This window comes from Saccopteryx bilineata, chromosome 2, assembly GCF_036850765.1.
Source record: "Saccopteryx bilineata isolate mSacBil1 chromosome 2, mSacBil1_pri_phased_curated, whole genome shotgun sequence".
In the NCBI taxonomy this organism is placed as follows: Eukaryota; Metazoa; Chordata; class Mammalia; order Chiroptera; family Emballonuridae; genus Saccopteryx; species Saccopteryx bilineata.
The window spans coordinates 370,068,411-370,083,538 of NC_089491.1; the positions used below are offsets into that span (position 1 = coordinate 370,068,411).

At 49.0% G+C, this 15,128-nt stretch overlaps 1 protein-coding gene across 4 annotated transcripts in view; it reads left to right on the plus strand.

Annotated features, from left to right (window-relative positions):
- The first annotated feature begins 1,244 nt into the window (after positions 1–1,244).
- PLEKHM1 (pleckstrin homology and RUN domain containing M1) overlaps positions 1,245–15,128 on the plus strand; it is a 46,429-nt gene continuing 32,545 nt past the window's right edge. Inside the window, exons 1-4 of one of the 4 annotated variants that reach the window (XM_066263387.1) lie at positions 1,245–1,382; positions 6,541–6,632; positions 9,453–9,700; positions 11,689–12,315. In XM_066263387.1, the coding sequence (XP_066119484.1) occupies positions 6,585–6,632; positions 9,453–9,700; positions 11,689–12,315 (923 nt within the window). In that variant the 5' untranslated portion in view covers positions 1,245–1,382; positions 6,541–6,584. Of the gene's footprint in view, positions 1,383–3,782; positions 3,937–6,540; positions 6,633–9,452; positions 9,701–11,688; positions 12,316–15,128 lie in introns of those variants that run through there. The other 3 variants (XM_066263386.1, XM_066263388.1, XM_066263389.1) reach the window with 3 other exon arrangements.

A 15,128-nucleotide genomic window follows, 5' to 3' on the forward strand; every position in this document is an offset into this window, starting at 1 on the left:
GGAAGAGCTGGGTGAGAATCCTGCTTCTACCATTTATTAGTTGTGTGGTCTTGGGCCCCAAGTCGCTCCTCTCAAGCCTGTTATCTTATCCACACTAATGGGGATAAGAAAGGCACCTACCTTCCAGGTGATTGGTAAGGACAAATCACTGTTCTTACCTGGCAAACAGTAGAAACTTCTGTTTTCCACGAATGTTAAATCTCTGGCCCTCATCTCCTAGGTCAGGGCAGAGATCGTCATTTTACTAAGTGTTTATTTCTAATCTTCCTGCTCAACCATTAACTGTAGTTGAAGGCACTGAGCACTCACTTCTCTAGCCTAAGACCTGGTGGGGGTGGGGAGCGGTTTTCATTCTCGGAGAGAGAATTAATTACTCCAAGGGAGTCAGGGCCCAACAGTTGATTTTGTAAGTGGAAACGCGCACTGGGACCTCGACCTTCGCGGAGACAGTAGGGACGCTTCCCACAAAGGCCGATGGCGCATAGGAGTCCCGGGCACAGATCAGTGTAGCTTCCAAGAACTGGTCTGTTCCTCAGCCAGCCCTGAGGCCACCCACAAGGACCCCTGGACCTGCCTCCGGCGGGACCTCCGCATCTCTGCTCACACTTGGGTCCCAGCTGACCAATTCCTGAGTCCCTCTGCGTCTGAAGCACCGCGGTACAGCCCCTGCTATTTTTGAGTCCGTTTGAAAGAGAACTGTCACTTCTACGATGGATATCAAATTGATCTGCACAGCCACTGGAGCTTAGTGTTTCCCTGCTGATGGGCGGGTTGCCAAATGCCCAAGGGTCCTCAGGGCGCTTCTTTTTGGTGTAAGCAGTGGTCAAAACATGTGTTTTCCCTGAGAGCCTACAGGGAGCTCCAACCTGGACCTGAGCTCTGCCCGGGGGCTGCGCCCACGCCACCGCGGAGGCTAAAAACACGGTAGGCGTTAGTGTCCCGTTCCACAAGTGGACAACCTTCGCCGGAGGCAGAAGGAGAGCCGCACAGCGACGCAGGCGGTTGCTGGGGCCAGGCGAGGTCGCGAGCCCCGACACCAGAATGTAGTCTGACGCAGACGCAGCGGGCAATGAGGGCCGGACGTGGGCCGCGGCTTTCCGCATCCCGCTCTGGTAACGGGTGCTGAGCCTCCTTAATTCACTTGGGAGCTGGGAACCCCGTCGTTTGGGAGCGCTAGCCCCGCCCCGCCCCGCCCCCGTGCTCCTCGAGCCCCGTGATAGGCTGCGCGGCCGGGGAGGGGCGGGGCCGAGCCTGCGTGATGGCGTCAGGCGCCCTGGGTGCAGCTTGCTGTTGTCAATAACCTGGAGGCCGCAGCGTCCCGGCTGAGTTTCGGGGGCTGCCGTGGCCGGGAGTACGCCCGGTCCCACTCCCCGCACCCTTTGGTGAGTTAGGGTCCGGGCCTGGAGGGCAGCAGAGGGACGGCGGGCTGAGACGCGAACAAGCGACGGGCTGGCAGCCCGCGCCGTGATCCCAAACCCCTGGTTGCTTGACACTACCCTGCTTCGGAGCCCTCACCCTTCCCAGCCCAAACCGCGTGCTCCCGACTTCCCACTCCCACCCTAGCGTCAGGCCTGCAGTGCCACTGCTACTCGTCCTATCCCATCGTCCCCCACTCGTGACCTGACCCTACCCCTTCACCACCGGTCTTGCGTAAATGCAGCCTCACCCTTGACCCCACTCTAAGCCAGTTACAACCCCAGTCTGAGTCACGGCCCTCCGCCACCAACACATCTCATCCTTTGGCATTCCTAAGGCCACACACGAATCTACTTGAGACCCACCATTCTGGTTTGCCTTTTTCTGGATTATCTTTCTTGTCCCAATCTCCCACACCCCGTGGTCAGCTCCCCAAGGTCTGCTCATCCTAAACACCCACCTCTATCCCACTCTCATTCAGGACCCACCACTAAAGTAGATGTGCTTTGAGTTCACCCCTTTCTTCTTGATACCTCTAACCACAGCCCTGTCCCAGGTCTTACAAGTATGTAGCTTCTTGTCCTCACAGACTCAACCCTAACCTCCTAGCTTATCATCTACTTCCTTTCCATCTCCAACCATCCTGAGGATTTTCTCCATCCATAAGTCCTGGTTAAACGGCCTCCAGCTCATGCTGTCCCAGTTCCTACCACTGTCACCCAATCTTATTTAAAACGGGGTCTCTGTATCCTCTCACCTCTGCTGTCCCCACCTCAGCTCTTCACCTCAACCCTGCACCCATTCTTCCTTTGACCCAGTCCCCATTCAGTCTGAGATCTTCGAGTGTCCTGCTAGCCCCACCAGCTGCCCGTCAGCCAAATCTAGGAGCTTTCTCAGAGCAGGGCGGTTAGACACTGGACAGCCTGGCTGGTGCGTGCAGGGCCTCAGATGGTGAATAAGTGTGGAGGAGCAGAGATGCCCTCTTGGGCCAGGGGCTTTTCCTAAGTGTCTGGTCCTCTGTCCCAAGGATTATGATTCCAGCACTCATATTAAATTACTTGTGCTGGCTGCTAGAATGGTAGATATCTTCCAGATGCCTAGAAGGTGAGTAATGGCCACTCGTCCAATGCACTCAGCCTGGGGCAGCAGAAGCCTTCACCCCCCTTTGGCTTCTTTTGGCCGTGAAGAAACTCAGTACCGCTATGCAGGATTGGCTGTGGTTACAGAACCATGTCCCCGTGTCTTGTCCTGGCACTTGGAAAGGACACTCACAGAGCTTTCCTCCGCACCACACCTGATACCAGACCAGTCCCGGCACTGAACACGGGACACTACGGTACCAGAGGTGATGTTACATGTTGTAAAGAGTGTAGGTGAGTGGGTCCTGGGGAGGTGAGGCCTAGGTGGGTATGGAGGCTGTTGCTTCACTTCCTCTTTTGGCCGGGGCTGCCTCATTGACTTTGGCCACCTTAGTTACCTATGAACACAGGGAGCTGAGTTACTGCAGAGTAGCTGAGGTTGAGGGACATTCCTGAGGCATCCAGGCCCCATGCTCAGCACTTATAATCTGGGCTTTTTCAGTGCACATTACTTCCAAATTCTGGTGACCTGGTTTCAGAGGGTTGGCCAGTTGACAGCAATTATAAAGAGCCCCAAACAGGACCATTGCCTTTGCTCGCCATTTGTAGTCTTGTTCCTTTGAAAACTGAATGCCCTTCTTCCTCCAGTATCTCCCCGTTAAGGTGTGATAGATCTGAATGGTTTTCAGCCTGTTGGTAGCTTGGTTTAATGGAAGGAGTCCCCACCTCTGAAGAAGTGTATACATAACTTTCTGTAGTCTATGAACTGGAGATACTGCCCTGAGCCTTATTTTTATTTTATTCATCAGTTCGTTCAGCAAGTATATTTTTGAGCACCACTGTGTGCCATGCACTGTTCTAGGCACTAGAAATGCAATGGTGAATGAGTTGGGCAAAGTATCTGTTTTTATTCACTCAGAGTTTGGCCCCTACTAGAATCCTGACGTATGTGGGACAAGAATACGGGGGAGATGGTCATTATTGGGTGGAAGGAAAGAGGAAGGAAAAAAAAGATAGCCGGTGTACACTGACTTTACAATGTTAGCGAGAAGTTTCTTTCCTTCCAGCTGGTATTCAGTTGCTTCTAACCACACACACCATAGGACATTGGACCAGAAATGCAATTTCCTTGGTGTAGGAGGTACTGTTTACTCACTCATCACTCACATGGCTGAAAGGTCAGCTGCCTTTCTGAATCAGAAGATAACTTTGTCGTTGTTTTCCAGTTGAAAACCATGACTCATCAATTAGTACAGTTGTAGCTGGATGGCTTAAATGCCAGGCTGTTGTCTGAAAAGCCAGGTACAGGATTAAATTCAGGCTGCAGAGAGGAGACTGTTGGGAATGACTGAGAAGTCTCCAAGGAGGGGAGGTTGCTGTTTATTGATGAATGGAGTGTTTTGAAAGTGATGAAGCTGGGTCATCCATTTCTGTTTTTAATGTAAGTCTGGTGTAAGCCATTTTTCTCTTTTCTTTTTCCCTTGGTTTCTGGAGGAAGTGAAATTGGACATATTTAGAGAGCCCGGCAGTGTAACGAAGAAAAACAACCAGAACAATGCTTCCTAATTGTGTGTTAGACTGTTTAAGAAAGGACAGCTCTGAAACTTGGGTAAGGTGGACAGAACCTGGCCTCAGCTGGTTGGGGCTACATATCTGATCAGCAAGATTGTTTCTTGTTGATTTTAAGCCTTATTTGATGAATGGAGTTTCTGAGTGCCTCTGAAGGGTCTGTAAGTAATAAGGTTGCCTGAAACTCATTGAATCAAAGCCCTGAGTCAGTTTGGTCTGGTGAAAAGCACAGGACTTAGAGCAAGGACACCAGAACTCTGTTCCTTACCTGGGGCATATTTGTAGTGAGCCTCAGTCTTCTCTATAAAATCCTCTCCCAGGACTGTTGTAGGAGCTAAAGAGATTACAGAAGCTTGAAGGGCTGTGTCAGGGTGAATCAATACTTAGGGGTAGAGGTAGCTTAGCAGGGTTTGGGGTTTCCTAAAAGGATGAAGTCACCCTTTCTGGTCTGGTAAACTCCACTGGTGCTGTTTGAAGAGCCCTTCGGTGGATTGCTCAAGTTCTCTTTGCTCCCTTCGGCCTACGTCTCCTTGAAGCCACCTCTCTCTTTGGCTTGGTTCTTGGTGTCAGTGAAGAGTGTTGTGAGGACAGGGAATGAAACCAGCCCTATAGGACAGTAGACTGGGGTTGGGGCCAGCAGGAGAGTGATGCAGCGCTGACTCAGTGGTCAGGAGATCCGAAGCCCCGATCCGGTTCCACCAGCGGGTTCTTAGTCACAGGTGGTCAGCTTCCTGCTCCTGGGAGGTATTAGGGAATGCACGCCACAGGTAGGGTCCTTTGCCTTCCTGCGACAGAAGATGTGCCCTGGATTGTGACCCGAACTCCAGAGTTCCTGTCCTATTTTGCGAATTGTCCAGTGGCTTTCTCCTGTATTCCTCTGTGCTGTGGTCCTTTGTGGCTTTTCTTACACTTTGTTTTGGGTGATAGTTACCTGTCTCTTATCTGACCCTCTTTGACCTCTTAATGTCAGTTTACTTTGGTTTTTTAGTCAACTTTTACTTGGCCAGAACACCCACTTGTTCATAAGCTGCCCTCCCTCCAATGAATACACTATTATTTTCAGCTAATTAGTTAATGAGGCCTTCAGAGAGCTCAAGCTGAGCAGTCTGGTCCAGTGCCCAGTGTGCCTCGCTGGTTAACGGCACATTGAGATTAGAACCCGTGTTGTTCCCCTTTGTACTAGTTTCTGTGCTGCTCAAGTTTGACCCTCACCGCCCAGAGGAGAAGCAGATGTGTAGGAAGAGAGTCTCCCCTCTGAAACTGTTTCACTTGTACTTTTCACTGCTGTGCAGTAGAACCTGGACTGGGACAGGAGTCGGGGTGATTGCGACGCCCTGGCCCTGAATGTGACTTGTGAGGCCTGCTTCCTGGTCCCTGCGGGTTCTTTGCACCTACGGCTGCAGCATCCCCTTGCACCCTCGGCTCTGAGTCCAGATCCTCAGCCTTTCTTTTTTTTCTTTTTTTTTTAAATATCCCCTAATTTTTATTTATTTATTTACAGAGACAGAGAGAGTCAGAGAGAGGGATAGACAGGGGCAGACAGACAAGAACGGAGAGATGAGAAGCATCAATCATTAGTTTTTCTTTTATTTATTTATTTATTTATTTATTTATTTATTTTTGTGACAGAGTCAGACAGAGGGACAGATAGTGACAGACAGGAAGGGAGAGAGATGAGAAGCATCAGTTCTTCGTTGTGACACCCTAGTCGTTCACTGATTGATCTCTCATATGTGCCTTGACCAGGGGACTACAGCAGACCAAGTAACCCCCTACTCGAGCCAGAGACCCTGGGTTCAAGCTAGTGAGCCTTGCTCAAACCAGATGAGCCTACGCTCAAGCTGGTGAGCTCAGGGTCTCAAACCTGGCTCCTCGGCGTCCCAGTCCGACGCTCTATCCTCTGCGCCACTGCCTGGTCAGGCAATCATTAGTTTTTCGTTGCACATTGCAACACCTTAGTTGTTCATTGATTGCTTTCTCATGTGTGCCTTGACCACGGGCCTTCAGCAGACTGAGTAACCCCTTGCTCGGGCCAGCAACCTTGGGTCCAAGCTGGTGAGCTTTTGCTCAAACCAGATGAGCCCGCACTCAAGCTGGCAACCTCGGGGTCTCAAACCTGGGTCCTTGGCATGCCAGTCCGATGCTCTATCCACTGCACCACCACCTGGTCAGGCAGATCCTCAGCCTTTCATTTCCTACTTTTTGTGCCAGCAAAACCCCTTTCCGCCCACTCCTTGGGGCGGACCAACCCCTGGCACACAGATCCTCACCTCCCAAGATCGTGCCCTCAGACTTTCTCCCTTCTTTGTTTCCTCCCTTAAAATCCACTCTCAGTTTTCACCTTCGTATTCAAAGGCCTTTTTTCCGTTGCAGTTGGAGTAAAATGGGCTGACCTCCTGCTGCCTGCTTGGGGGTGTGGGGATTGGCTGGGGGTAGTGGGTTGGGAGCTTGCTCATCTGGCTGCCATCTGTCTCAGCAGGTGTCATGTGATTCTCCTGGGGAGCTGCTGCCTGAGTGGAAATGCTCTCAGTGCTGGAGAATGGACTGGACCCCCGGGCTGCCATCCCGGTAGGTGGCCGGGGAGGCCCAAGGGTGGGGAAGGGCTGCACAGGACAGCCACTGCATGGGCACTGTCTGGGAAGAGAGGCCTCAGGAGGAGAAAAAGTTACTGTAGAAGCAAGCTCTGAGGAGGTCCTGCTCTTTCTAGATCATCTTATTGGTGATAAAATGTGAATTTACAGAAAGAAAAAAAAAAAGAAACAAAACAGTTGGGATCTAATATAGGTTCCCTGAAGATTAAGGATTTATCCAGAGAGATATACAAGTGACCAGTAAGTGCATGAAAAGATGCTCACCATCATTAGACAGATAAAATGTAAACCAAAACCATAATGAGGCCCTGGCCAATGCGTCATCCTGAGACATCAACATTGCAGGCTTGATCCTCAGTCAGGGAGAGACCAGTGAATATACAACTGAGGCACAACTAGTGGAACAACAAATGAATGCTTCTTTGTCTCTCTCTCTCTCCTCCTCCTCCTCCTCTCACCCTCCCTCTCTCTCTCCCTTTTCTCCCTTCCCCCTCCCCCTTTCTCTATCTCTCTAAAAGCAAGAAATAATAATACTTTAAAAAAAACATGCCTGACAAGGCAGTGGCACAGTGGATAGAGCATCGGACTGGGATGCAGAGGACCCAGGTTTGAAACCCCAAGATTGCCGACTTGAGTGCGGGCTCATCCAGCTTGAGTGCAGGATCACCAGCCTGAGCGTGGGGCTGCTGGCTTGAGTGTGGGATCATAGACATGACCCCATGGTCACTGGCTTAAGCAAGGGGTCACTCACTCTGCTGTAGCCCCCCCAGTCAAGGCACATATGAGAAAGCAATCAATGAACAACTAAGGTACTGCAACAAAGACTTGATGCTTCTCATCACTCTCCTTCCTCTCTGTCTGTCCTTCTCTCTTGTCTGTCTCTCTCTGTCTCTGTCACAAAAAAACCCAAAAAAAACAAAAAGCATAATGAGATAGTTCTTCACACCCCCTACTATGGCTATAATGGTGACAATAACAAGTGTTGGTGGATCATGGAGAAATTGGCATTGCTGGTGGGGATGTAAAATGGTGCAGCCATTGTGGGAAACAGTTTGATAGTTCCTCAAAAAGTTAAACATAGTGTTACATACTACCCAGCAATTCCACTTCTAAGTATTATACATACCCATGAGAACTGAAAACATGACATATGTTTTCACAAAAATTTGAGCATGAATGTTCATAACAGCATTGTAGCAAAAAGTAGGAACAACCCAAATGCCTATTAATCTATGAATGGATAAATAAAATGTGGTGTATCTGTGCAATGAAATATCATCTGGCATAAAAAGGAATGAAGTACTGCTACATGAAGAATGCTACAACATAGAGGGGCTTGAAAACAAGCTAAAATGAAAGAAGCCAGACACAGAAGGCTGCCTACTGTATGTCTCCGTCTCTGTGAAATGTCCAGAATAGGCAAATCCATAGAGACAGGAAGTAGATTAGGGGTTGCCACGGTTTGGGGCAAAGGAGGGTAAAGGGAGTGACTGCTAATGGGTACAGTATTTCTTTTTAAGGCAACGACAGTGTTCTAAAATTAGTGGCCATGGTTGCACAATTCTGTGACTATACTAAAAACCATTGAACTGTACACTCGAAACCAGCGGACTTTATACTATTGTAAATTATGTCTCATGAAAGCTGTTATAAAAAAGGAACATTTAACTCTTCAAAGACCGTGAGCTGTTTTGTCTAAAAGAAAAAACAAAACAATAAAATATTTATTCAGAATCCTGTCACCTAACAATTCAAACCAGATTTTGTTTTTTGCAATCCCTTCGAGTCCTTTTCCAAACACTTAGGTAGTTTTGACACACATATTATGACAGAACTCTCTTTATATTTCCAGAGGACTTATATATTTTATTATTTATTTATTTATTTATTTATTTATTTTTAGAGATAGAGAAAGAGAATGAGAAAGAGAAAGGCAGGAAGGAGGGGTGGGAAGCATCAACTCCTATGTGCCTTGACCGGGCAAGCCCTGGGCTTTGAACCAGCGACCTCAGCATTCCAGGTTGATGTCCTATCCACTGCACCACCACAGGTCAGGCAGGACTTAAATATTTTATAACTTATTCATTTACAAACATTTATTGAGGAGCCATGCCAGTGTTGAGGACAAGTTTGAATTAAAACCTAGTCCAGTCCTCAAAGAGGACACCTCCTCAGCCCCTGTGCTGTAGGTCAGGAAGTATTATTTCCATTGAACGGGTGCGGAAATTGAGGCTCAGAGCGGTTAGATGAGAGGTCTGCGGTGATCCAGCTGGTGGCTGACAGGGCAGAGACTAACCCTCAGCTGCCAGATCTAGGATCTTTCCGGATGCCGACTGCTCTTGTTTTGTTGATCTTTTCATTGTTCCAAAGCAGCACTTTTTGCCGCTTAGCTCCTTATTTTCGTGTGGAATCTTGGTCACGTAACTAAGGTGGAAAGCTTCACCTCTGTACTAGATGGATTTACCCAAGTCCCATCGCTATGACTATGATGGAGCCAACATTTAAACATTTATATGGTGTCATTTAATTGACATTCGGTTTAAAAAAACAAAACAAAGATACATAAATATCTTTGCACAAAAATGACAGCAGTACCTTTGGATGGGTGTGATTTTCCTTTTCTTCTATATGCTTTGTCTTTATTTTCTATAATTGACACACGCTAGTTTTGCAGAAGGCATATACATACATACAGGTGTGTGCATGTGTAGTTGCGCATGTATTTTGTGACAGAGTTATATTCCAGGGGTCGCCATAGGACCTTCTAAAAGCATGTGTTATGTCTGACCCTGCCTAGGTCATCAAGAAGAAGCTAGTGGGATCCATGAAGGCATTGCAGAAGCAGTACGTGACCTCGGACACCGTGGTCACTAGCGAAGACGGAGATGCCAACGCCATGTGCAGCGCCCTGGAGGCCGTGTTTATCCACGGCCTGCATGCCAAGCACATTCGAGCCAAAGCCGGGGGGAAAAGGAAGAAGAGTACCTACCAGAAGCCTCTGCCTCAGCCTGCCTTCTGGTCCCTCCTGAAAGCTGTCACCCACAAGTGAGATCAGCTGGAGTGGTTTGGCTTTGGGAAGGAGCTCTGGGGTGTGTGACATTGGGCTCTTCATCCCCAGCTGTGTGGGAAAGCAACAGGCACTCTGAGTTCTAGAACAGAGATGGTCGAGGTAGGGGTTATGGTTAGACCAGCCCTCATGAGCCCCTCATTTCTCTGGGACTGCTTCGAGCCCCTGGGCTGGTCACCTTCAGCAGATGCCGTCTTTTTGCCATACCCTGGTGGAGTTCGGTTGTTGCATAGAGGTTATGTGGCCTGCAAAGCCTAAAACCGTTACTATCTGGCCCTTTACAGAAGTTTGCTGACCCCGCCTTAGAGTGTTTGAACATCTGTGTGCTAAGTATTATACTCATCACAAGGTATGGGGGGTTTGTTTTGTAAACAAGTAGAATCCAGATGGAGCGTCTGAATATTCCTCTGAGACACTTGTCTTTGTAGCCCTGACCCTAACTGCCTGGGCTCTGGAGCAAGTAGCAGGCTGCGCCTCCATGGGCTCTTAAATGCCACCTTCAGCTAACGGTGCCTTGTCAGTCTCTAATATTCCTTTCCATGCACCTACTGCCATTGTCCTATCTCAGATTTTGGGTTTTTTGTTGTTTTTTTCCCGAAGTGAGAAGTCGGGGTGAGGCAGGCAGACAGACTCCCGCATGCGGCCGACCAGGATCCACCCAGCACGCCCACCAGGGGGTGATGCTGTGCCCATCTGGGGCATTGCTCCGCTGCAATTGGAGCCATTCTAGTGCCTGAGGCTGAGGCCATGAAGCCATCCTCAGCGCCCGGGCTATCTTTGCTCCAATGGAGCTTTGGCTGCGGGAGGGGAAGAGAGAGACAGAGAGGAGGGAGAGGGGGAAGGGTGGAGAAGCAGATGGGTGCTTCTCCTGTGTGCCCTGGTCGGTAATTGAACCTGGGACTTCCACACACCAGGCCGATGCTCTACTGCTGAGCCAACTGGCTAGGGCCTATCTCAGGTTCTTACCTCACTCTTGGGTAACAATGGCTTTCGAATTGTCCGCCTTATGTCATTCTGTCTTATCATTTACTGAGCTTAAGCTAACTGGAGCCAATCACCAAGTCCTACAGAGCATGGTCTGCCCTCCCATGGGGGAGACGTGAGCAGGGGACTATGATAGTCACAGGAGGGTCATAATCAGGTCGAAGCATTCAGCAACTGAGTTTGGTACACCTGGGGTCTGATCTTATCCACAGCAACCTGACTGCAGGAGTGAGTACCTCTCCTCCACTCCTGGTGGAAGTCTGCCTAGCTGAGGTCGAGTCACTTTCCTGTGACTCAGTTGGGGTCCCAGAATCTGTATCCTGATCAGGTTCCCCAGGTGAGGCACAGCCAGGTGTGGGGACCATCGCCCCGCTCCGCCTTACCTGGCTGTGCCACCAAGTCACCTATCCCTCCTCCCTACTCCTGTTATGGGTCACCTGCTTTTCTAACCTTTATGCCATTTTTTCTGTTAGTTCCATGTGCCTAGAAGCCTAGGAGGTCCTCCTTTCATCTTGAAATCCCTCGCTGCCCGGCTCAGATACGGCCCTCTCTGGCTTCTCTTTGTACTCCAACCCGGAAATGATTACGCAGTCCCCACCCCAGCTCTTCAAGGGCAGCAGGTGTGAAAGCAGTTACCTGGGCAGAGGGCAGGGACCATGTCTTTACCCTGTGTCATCACAGCTCCGAGGACCTTGCACTTAAGGACCCAGCAAACATGTTCTGGATGCAAGCAGATGTTATCCGGTGCCCAAGGGGTAGTTGTAATGAAAACGGCAATTTTCCTTCATGACACCAACCTCAAAACGTTGAGGATTATTGCTTAATATTTCTCAATGCCCCTTAAAATGCTGTTACCTAAGAATTTTTCATGTCTATATATATCTGCAGTCATTGTCATTGGCTCTTGCCAACCAGGGTAGGAAAGGACACTTCAGAGATTCAAAGTCATTTCTTGAAATAATTCTGTTCTCCCCACGCCCAGACACACCATCTCGGAACTGGAGCACCTGGTGTTCGTGAGCACGGACGTGGGCCGCTGCCGGGCCTGGCTGCGGCTGGCCCTCAACGACGGCCTGCTGGAGTGCTACCTGAAGCTGCTGCTGCAGGAGCGGGCCCGCCTGTGCGAGTACTACCAGCCCAGCGCGCTGCTCCGAGACGCCGAGGAGGGCGAGTTCCTGCTCAGCTTCCTGCAGGGCCTCACGTCCCTGTCCTTCGAGCTCTCCTACAAGTCTGCCATCCTAAACGAGTGGACGCTCACCCCACTGGCCCTCTCTGGGCTTTGCCCACTCTCTGAGCTCGACCCTCTCACTACCTCCAGCACCGAACTGCAGCGGAAGGAGTCTCTGGACTCCATTTCCCATTCCTCAGGCTCAGAGGACATCGAAGTCCAGCACTCGGGCCATAAGATCCCACGGAGCAGGCAGCTCACTGCCTCCTCCCTCAGCCTGGACACAGCCAGTTTGTCCCAGCTGTCCTGCAGCCTAAACTCCGATAGCCTCCCACTCCAAGAGAATGGCTCCAAGAGTCCAGATCATTCTGAGGAGCCCATGTCATATGACTCAGATCTGGGGCCAGCAAATGCTGACGATTCAGACCCGTCTCTGCAGGAGTGAGTACCCCTCCTCCACTCCTTCCCTCTCTTCTTTCCCTCTTTTCCTCCCTCCTTCCCTTCCTTCCCATGCCATGTGATTGCTGTCCCTGAGCACGGGACTCTGAGGGCGTAAGGAAAGGCAAAGGAGCACTGTCCCTTCTTCGGGGACTGCAGCTGCTGGGAGCTGGGCCTTGGGGCAGAGTGTGGGCAGTGAGAAGAGTGGATTCAGACAGGGCTCAGCGCTGGTCCAAGCTCCAGCTTTGTCCTGGGTGACTTTTGACAAGTTATTTAATCTCTCTGGGACCCCTTATAAAATATTATTTTCTTCTTTATCTAGAGAAAAGGACACTAATAGTTCAAATCTGTATTTACATCTTCCTTAAAATACAGTGAAACATGATGTATAAGGGTGATTTGCGACCTTACAGAGGACACAACCTGGATGAGGCCTGGAGGAAGTGGTAGACAAATGGGCCAAGCCCACATGTGGCACAGGAGCACATGGAACGATGACATTGACTAGAGAAAGGGACCTGGACAGAGCCTTCTTCGCTGAGGCTTTTTTTTTTTTTTTGTATTTAAGTGAGAAGAGGGGAAATAGTGAGACAGTCAACCGCATGCACCCCAACTGGGGTCCACCCGGCAACCCCCGTCTGGGGTCAATGCTCGAATCAACTAAGCTATTTTTAGTGCCTGAGGCTGACGCTTGGACCAACTGAGCTGTCCTCAGCACCCAAGGTCACCCTTGAACCAACTGAGCCACTGGCTACAGGTTGGGAAGAGGGAGAGAAGAGGGAGAAAGGGGGACAGAGAAGCAAATGGTGGCTTCTCCTGTGTGCCCTGACTGGAATGAATCAAACTCAATCAGGAATATACATTGGCCTTGTCAACAGATGGTATTATCAGATTTTGGATGTTTGCTCATCTAATAGGTAAAAAATGGTAACCTTTTTAAAGCATTTCCTTCCGTTGGATCCATGCTCCATCAGCCTGTACCTCCTTTGTCACTCCTGCTGTTCCCCACCACCTCCTACCTTTGGTTCAGGTCTTTACAGGGCTCCCACCTGGTATGGGAATAATACCCATTTTGGATAGTGTTGATTGGCTTGGAGCAGATCTAGTTTCAGGCCCTCTTCTACCACTTCCAAGTCCAATAATGTCAGGTTCTGTTTTTTCATCTTTAAAATGGAGTTCCCCTCGTAGGACTGTTTGAGGATCAAATCAGATGCTTGTTAGTGCGTCGCATACAACAGAATATCTGGTAGGCACCAGAAACAGCTTCTGAGCACTGAGCACATTAGATAGAATTTTCAAACGTCAAGCAGAAGGATTTAGATAGAACATATTGGGAAGGAGCTGTTCCTGCCCCGGCATTGGCTGGGCCTGTGGTGTGACTTAGGCTCATTCATGTCTCAGTCCTTTGTTGCCTCTCCCTCCTCCAGCAGACCTGCCAGCCTTCTCTTTGTCATGTATCTCGCTTTTATCTTTCATGAGTCTTGTGATTGGAAAATTCCAGCTTAAAGTCATTGAACTAGTGCCCATCCACCCCGTGAGGTTATTATGGGGAACTCAAGGGACGAGGGTCAGGATGCACAGACCAGCACTGCACAGTGATGTGAGAACCCAGCACACACTGAGCCCACAGGGGCACAAGCAGCACACATCCAGCCTTCTTGCAGCTGGGCTTGGCGTTAGTCTGTGAGCATCCACAGAGACCAGCATTTCTTGGAGTGTCTGTTTTGTTTTGTTTTAATTTTTCCATTGATTTTTGAGAGACAAGAAGGGAGAGGGGGAAGGGGAAGAGAAAGAGAGAGAAGCATCAACTCGTTTCATTTGTTCCATTTAGTTGTGCGTGCTTGGAGTGTATGTTTTAAGGGTAAAGATTCGCAACAACACGTAAGAGTTCACTTAAGCTACTTTCTTTATATTACTTAATGTAACTTATAATTATGTAAAAGTTCACTTAAGTTACTTTCTTTATATTACTTAATGTAACTTATAATTAGACATAAATACCTTGTTCTTATAACTCTTACAATGGTAAAATCAAAACATTACAAATTAAAATTAAATAAAGTACAAAACACTAACATTCAGAAGGAAATGTATTGATAAAATATTTTACTGAAACCAAATGGCAGTTTGCCTGTGAATAGAGGATTGACTGTCCTAAGTGGCTTCTTTGTGTTTGCTGGGTCTGAATTACAATTATCACTGAGAAGCGAAGGCAGAAGGCACCTTCTAGTGGTCAGAATGTGGACTCAGGAGACAGACTGTTAAGAGTCTTCTTTAACCCGCTTTTTGACCTTAGGCAAGTTACTCAATCTCTATGGCCTTGATGTCCTCACCTAAAATAGGGTTAAGAATGCTTCAGAGGAGTGCTGAGAAGATTAAATGAGTTAAGGTAGTGCTTAGAGCAGTTTCTGACACATGACAAGTGCCCAATAGGTGGTGTTATTGTCATTTACTGCTGAGTACTCTTTTTTTAAAAAAAAAAAAATTTTATTCAATTTTCAGAGAGGAGAGAGAGAAAGGGGAAGAGTAGGAAGCATCAACTCCCATATGTGCCTTGACCAGGCAAGCCCAAGGTTTTGAACCGGCAACCTCAGTGTTCCAGGTCGACGCTTTATCCCACTGCGCCACCACAGGTCAGGCTGAGTACTCTTGAGAACTGATGACACCAGTTCTCCCACTACTTGCCTCTCTAAGCAGTGCTGCAGATTGGGTTAGTGAGATTTGTCAGGTGTAATCATGAGGCCTTCCCTTGGGGGAAATGACTCTAAGCACATGCAGCCCACCTCTGTGCATTTATTAGTCACCCTTGAGTGCCA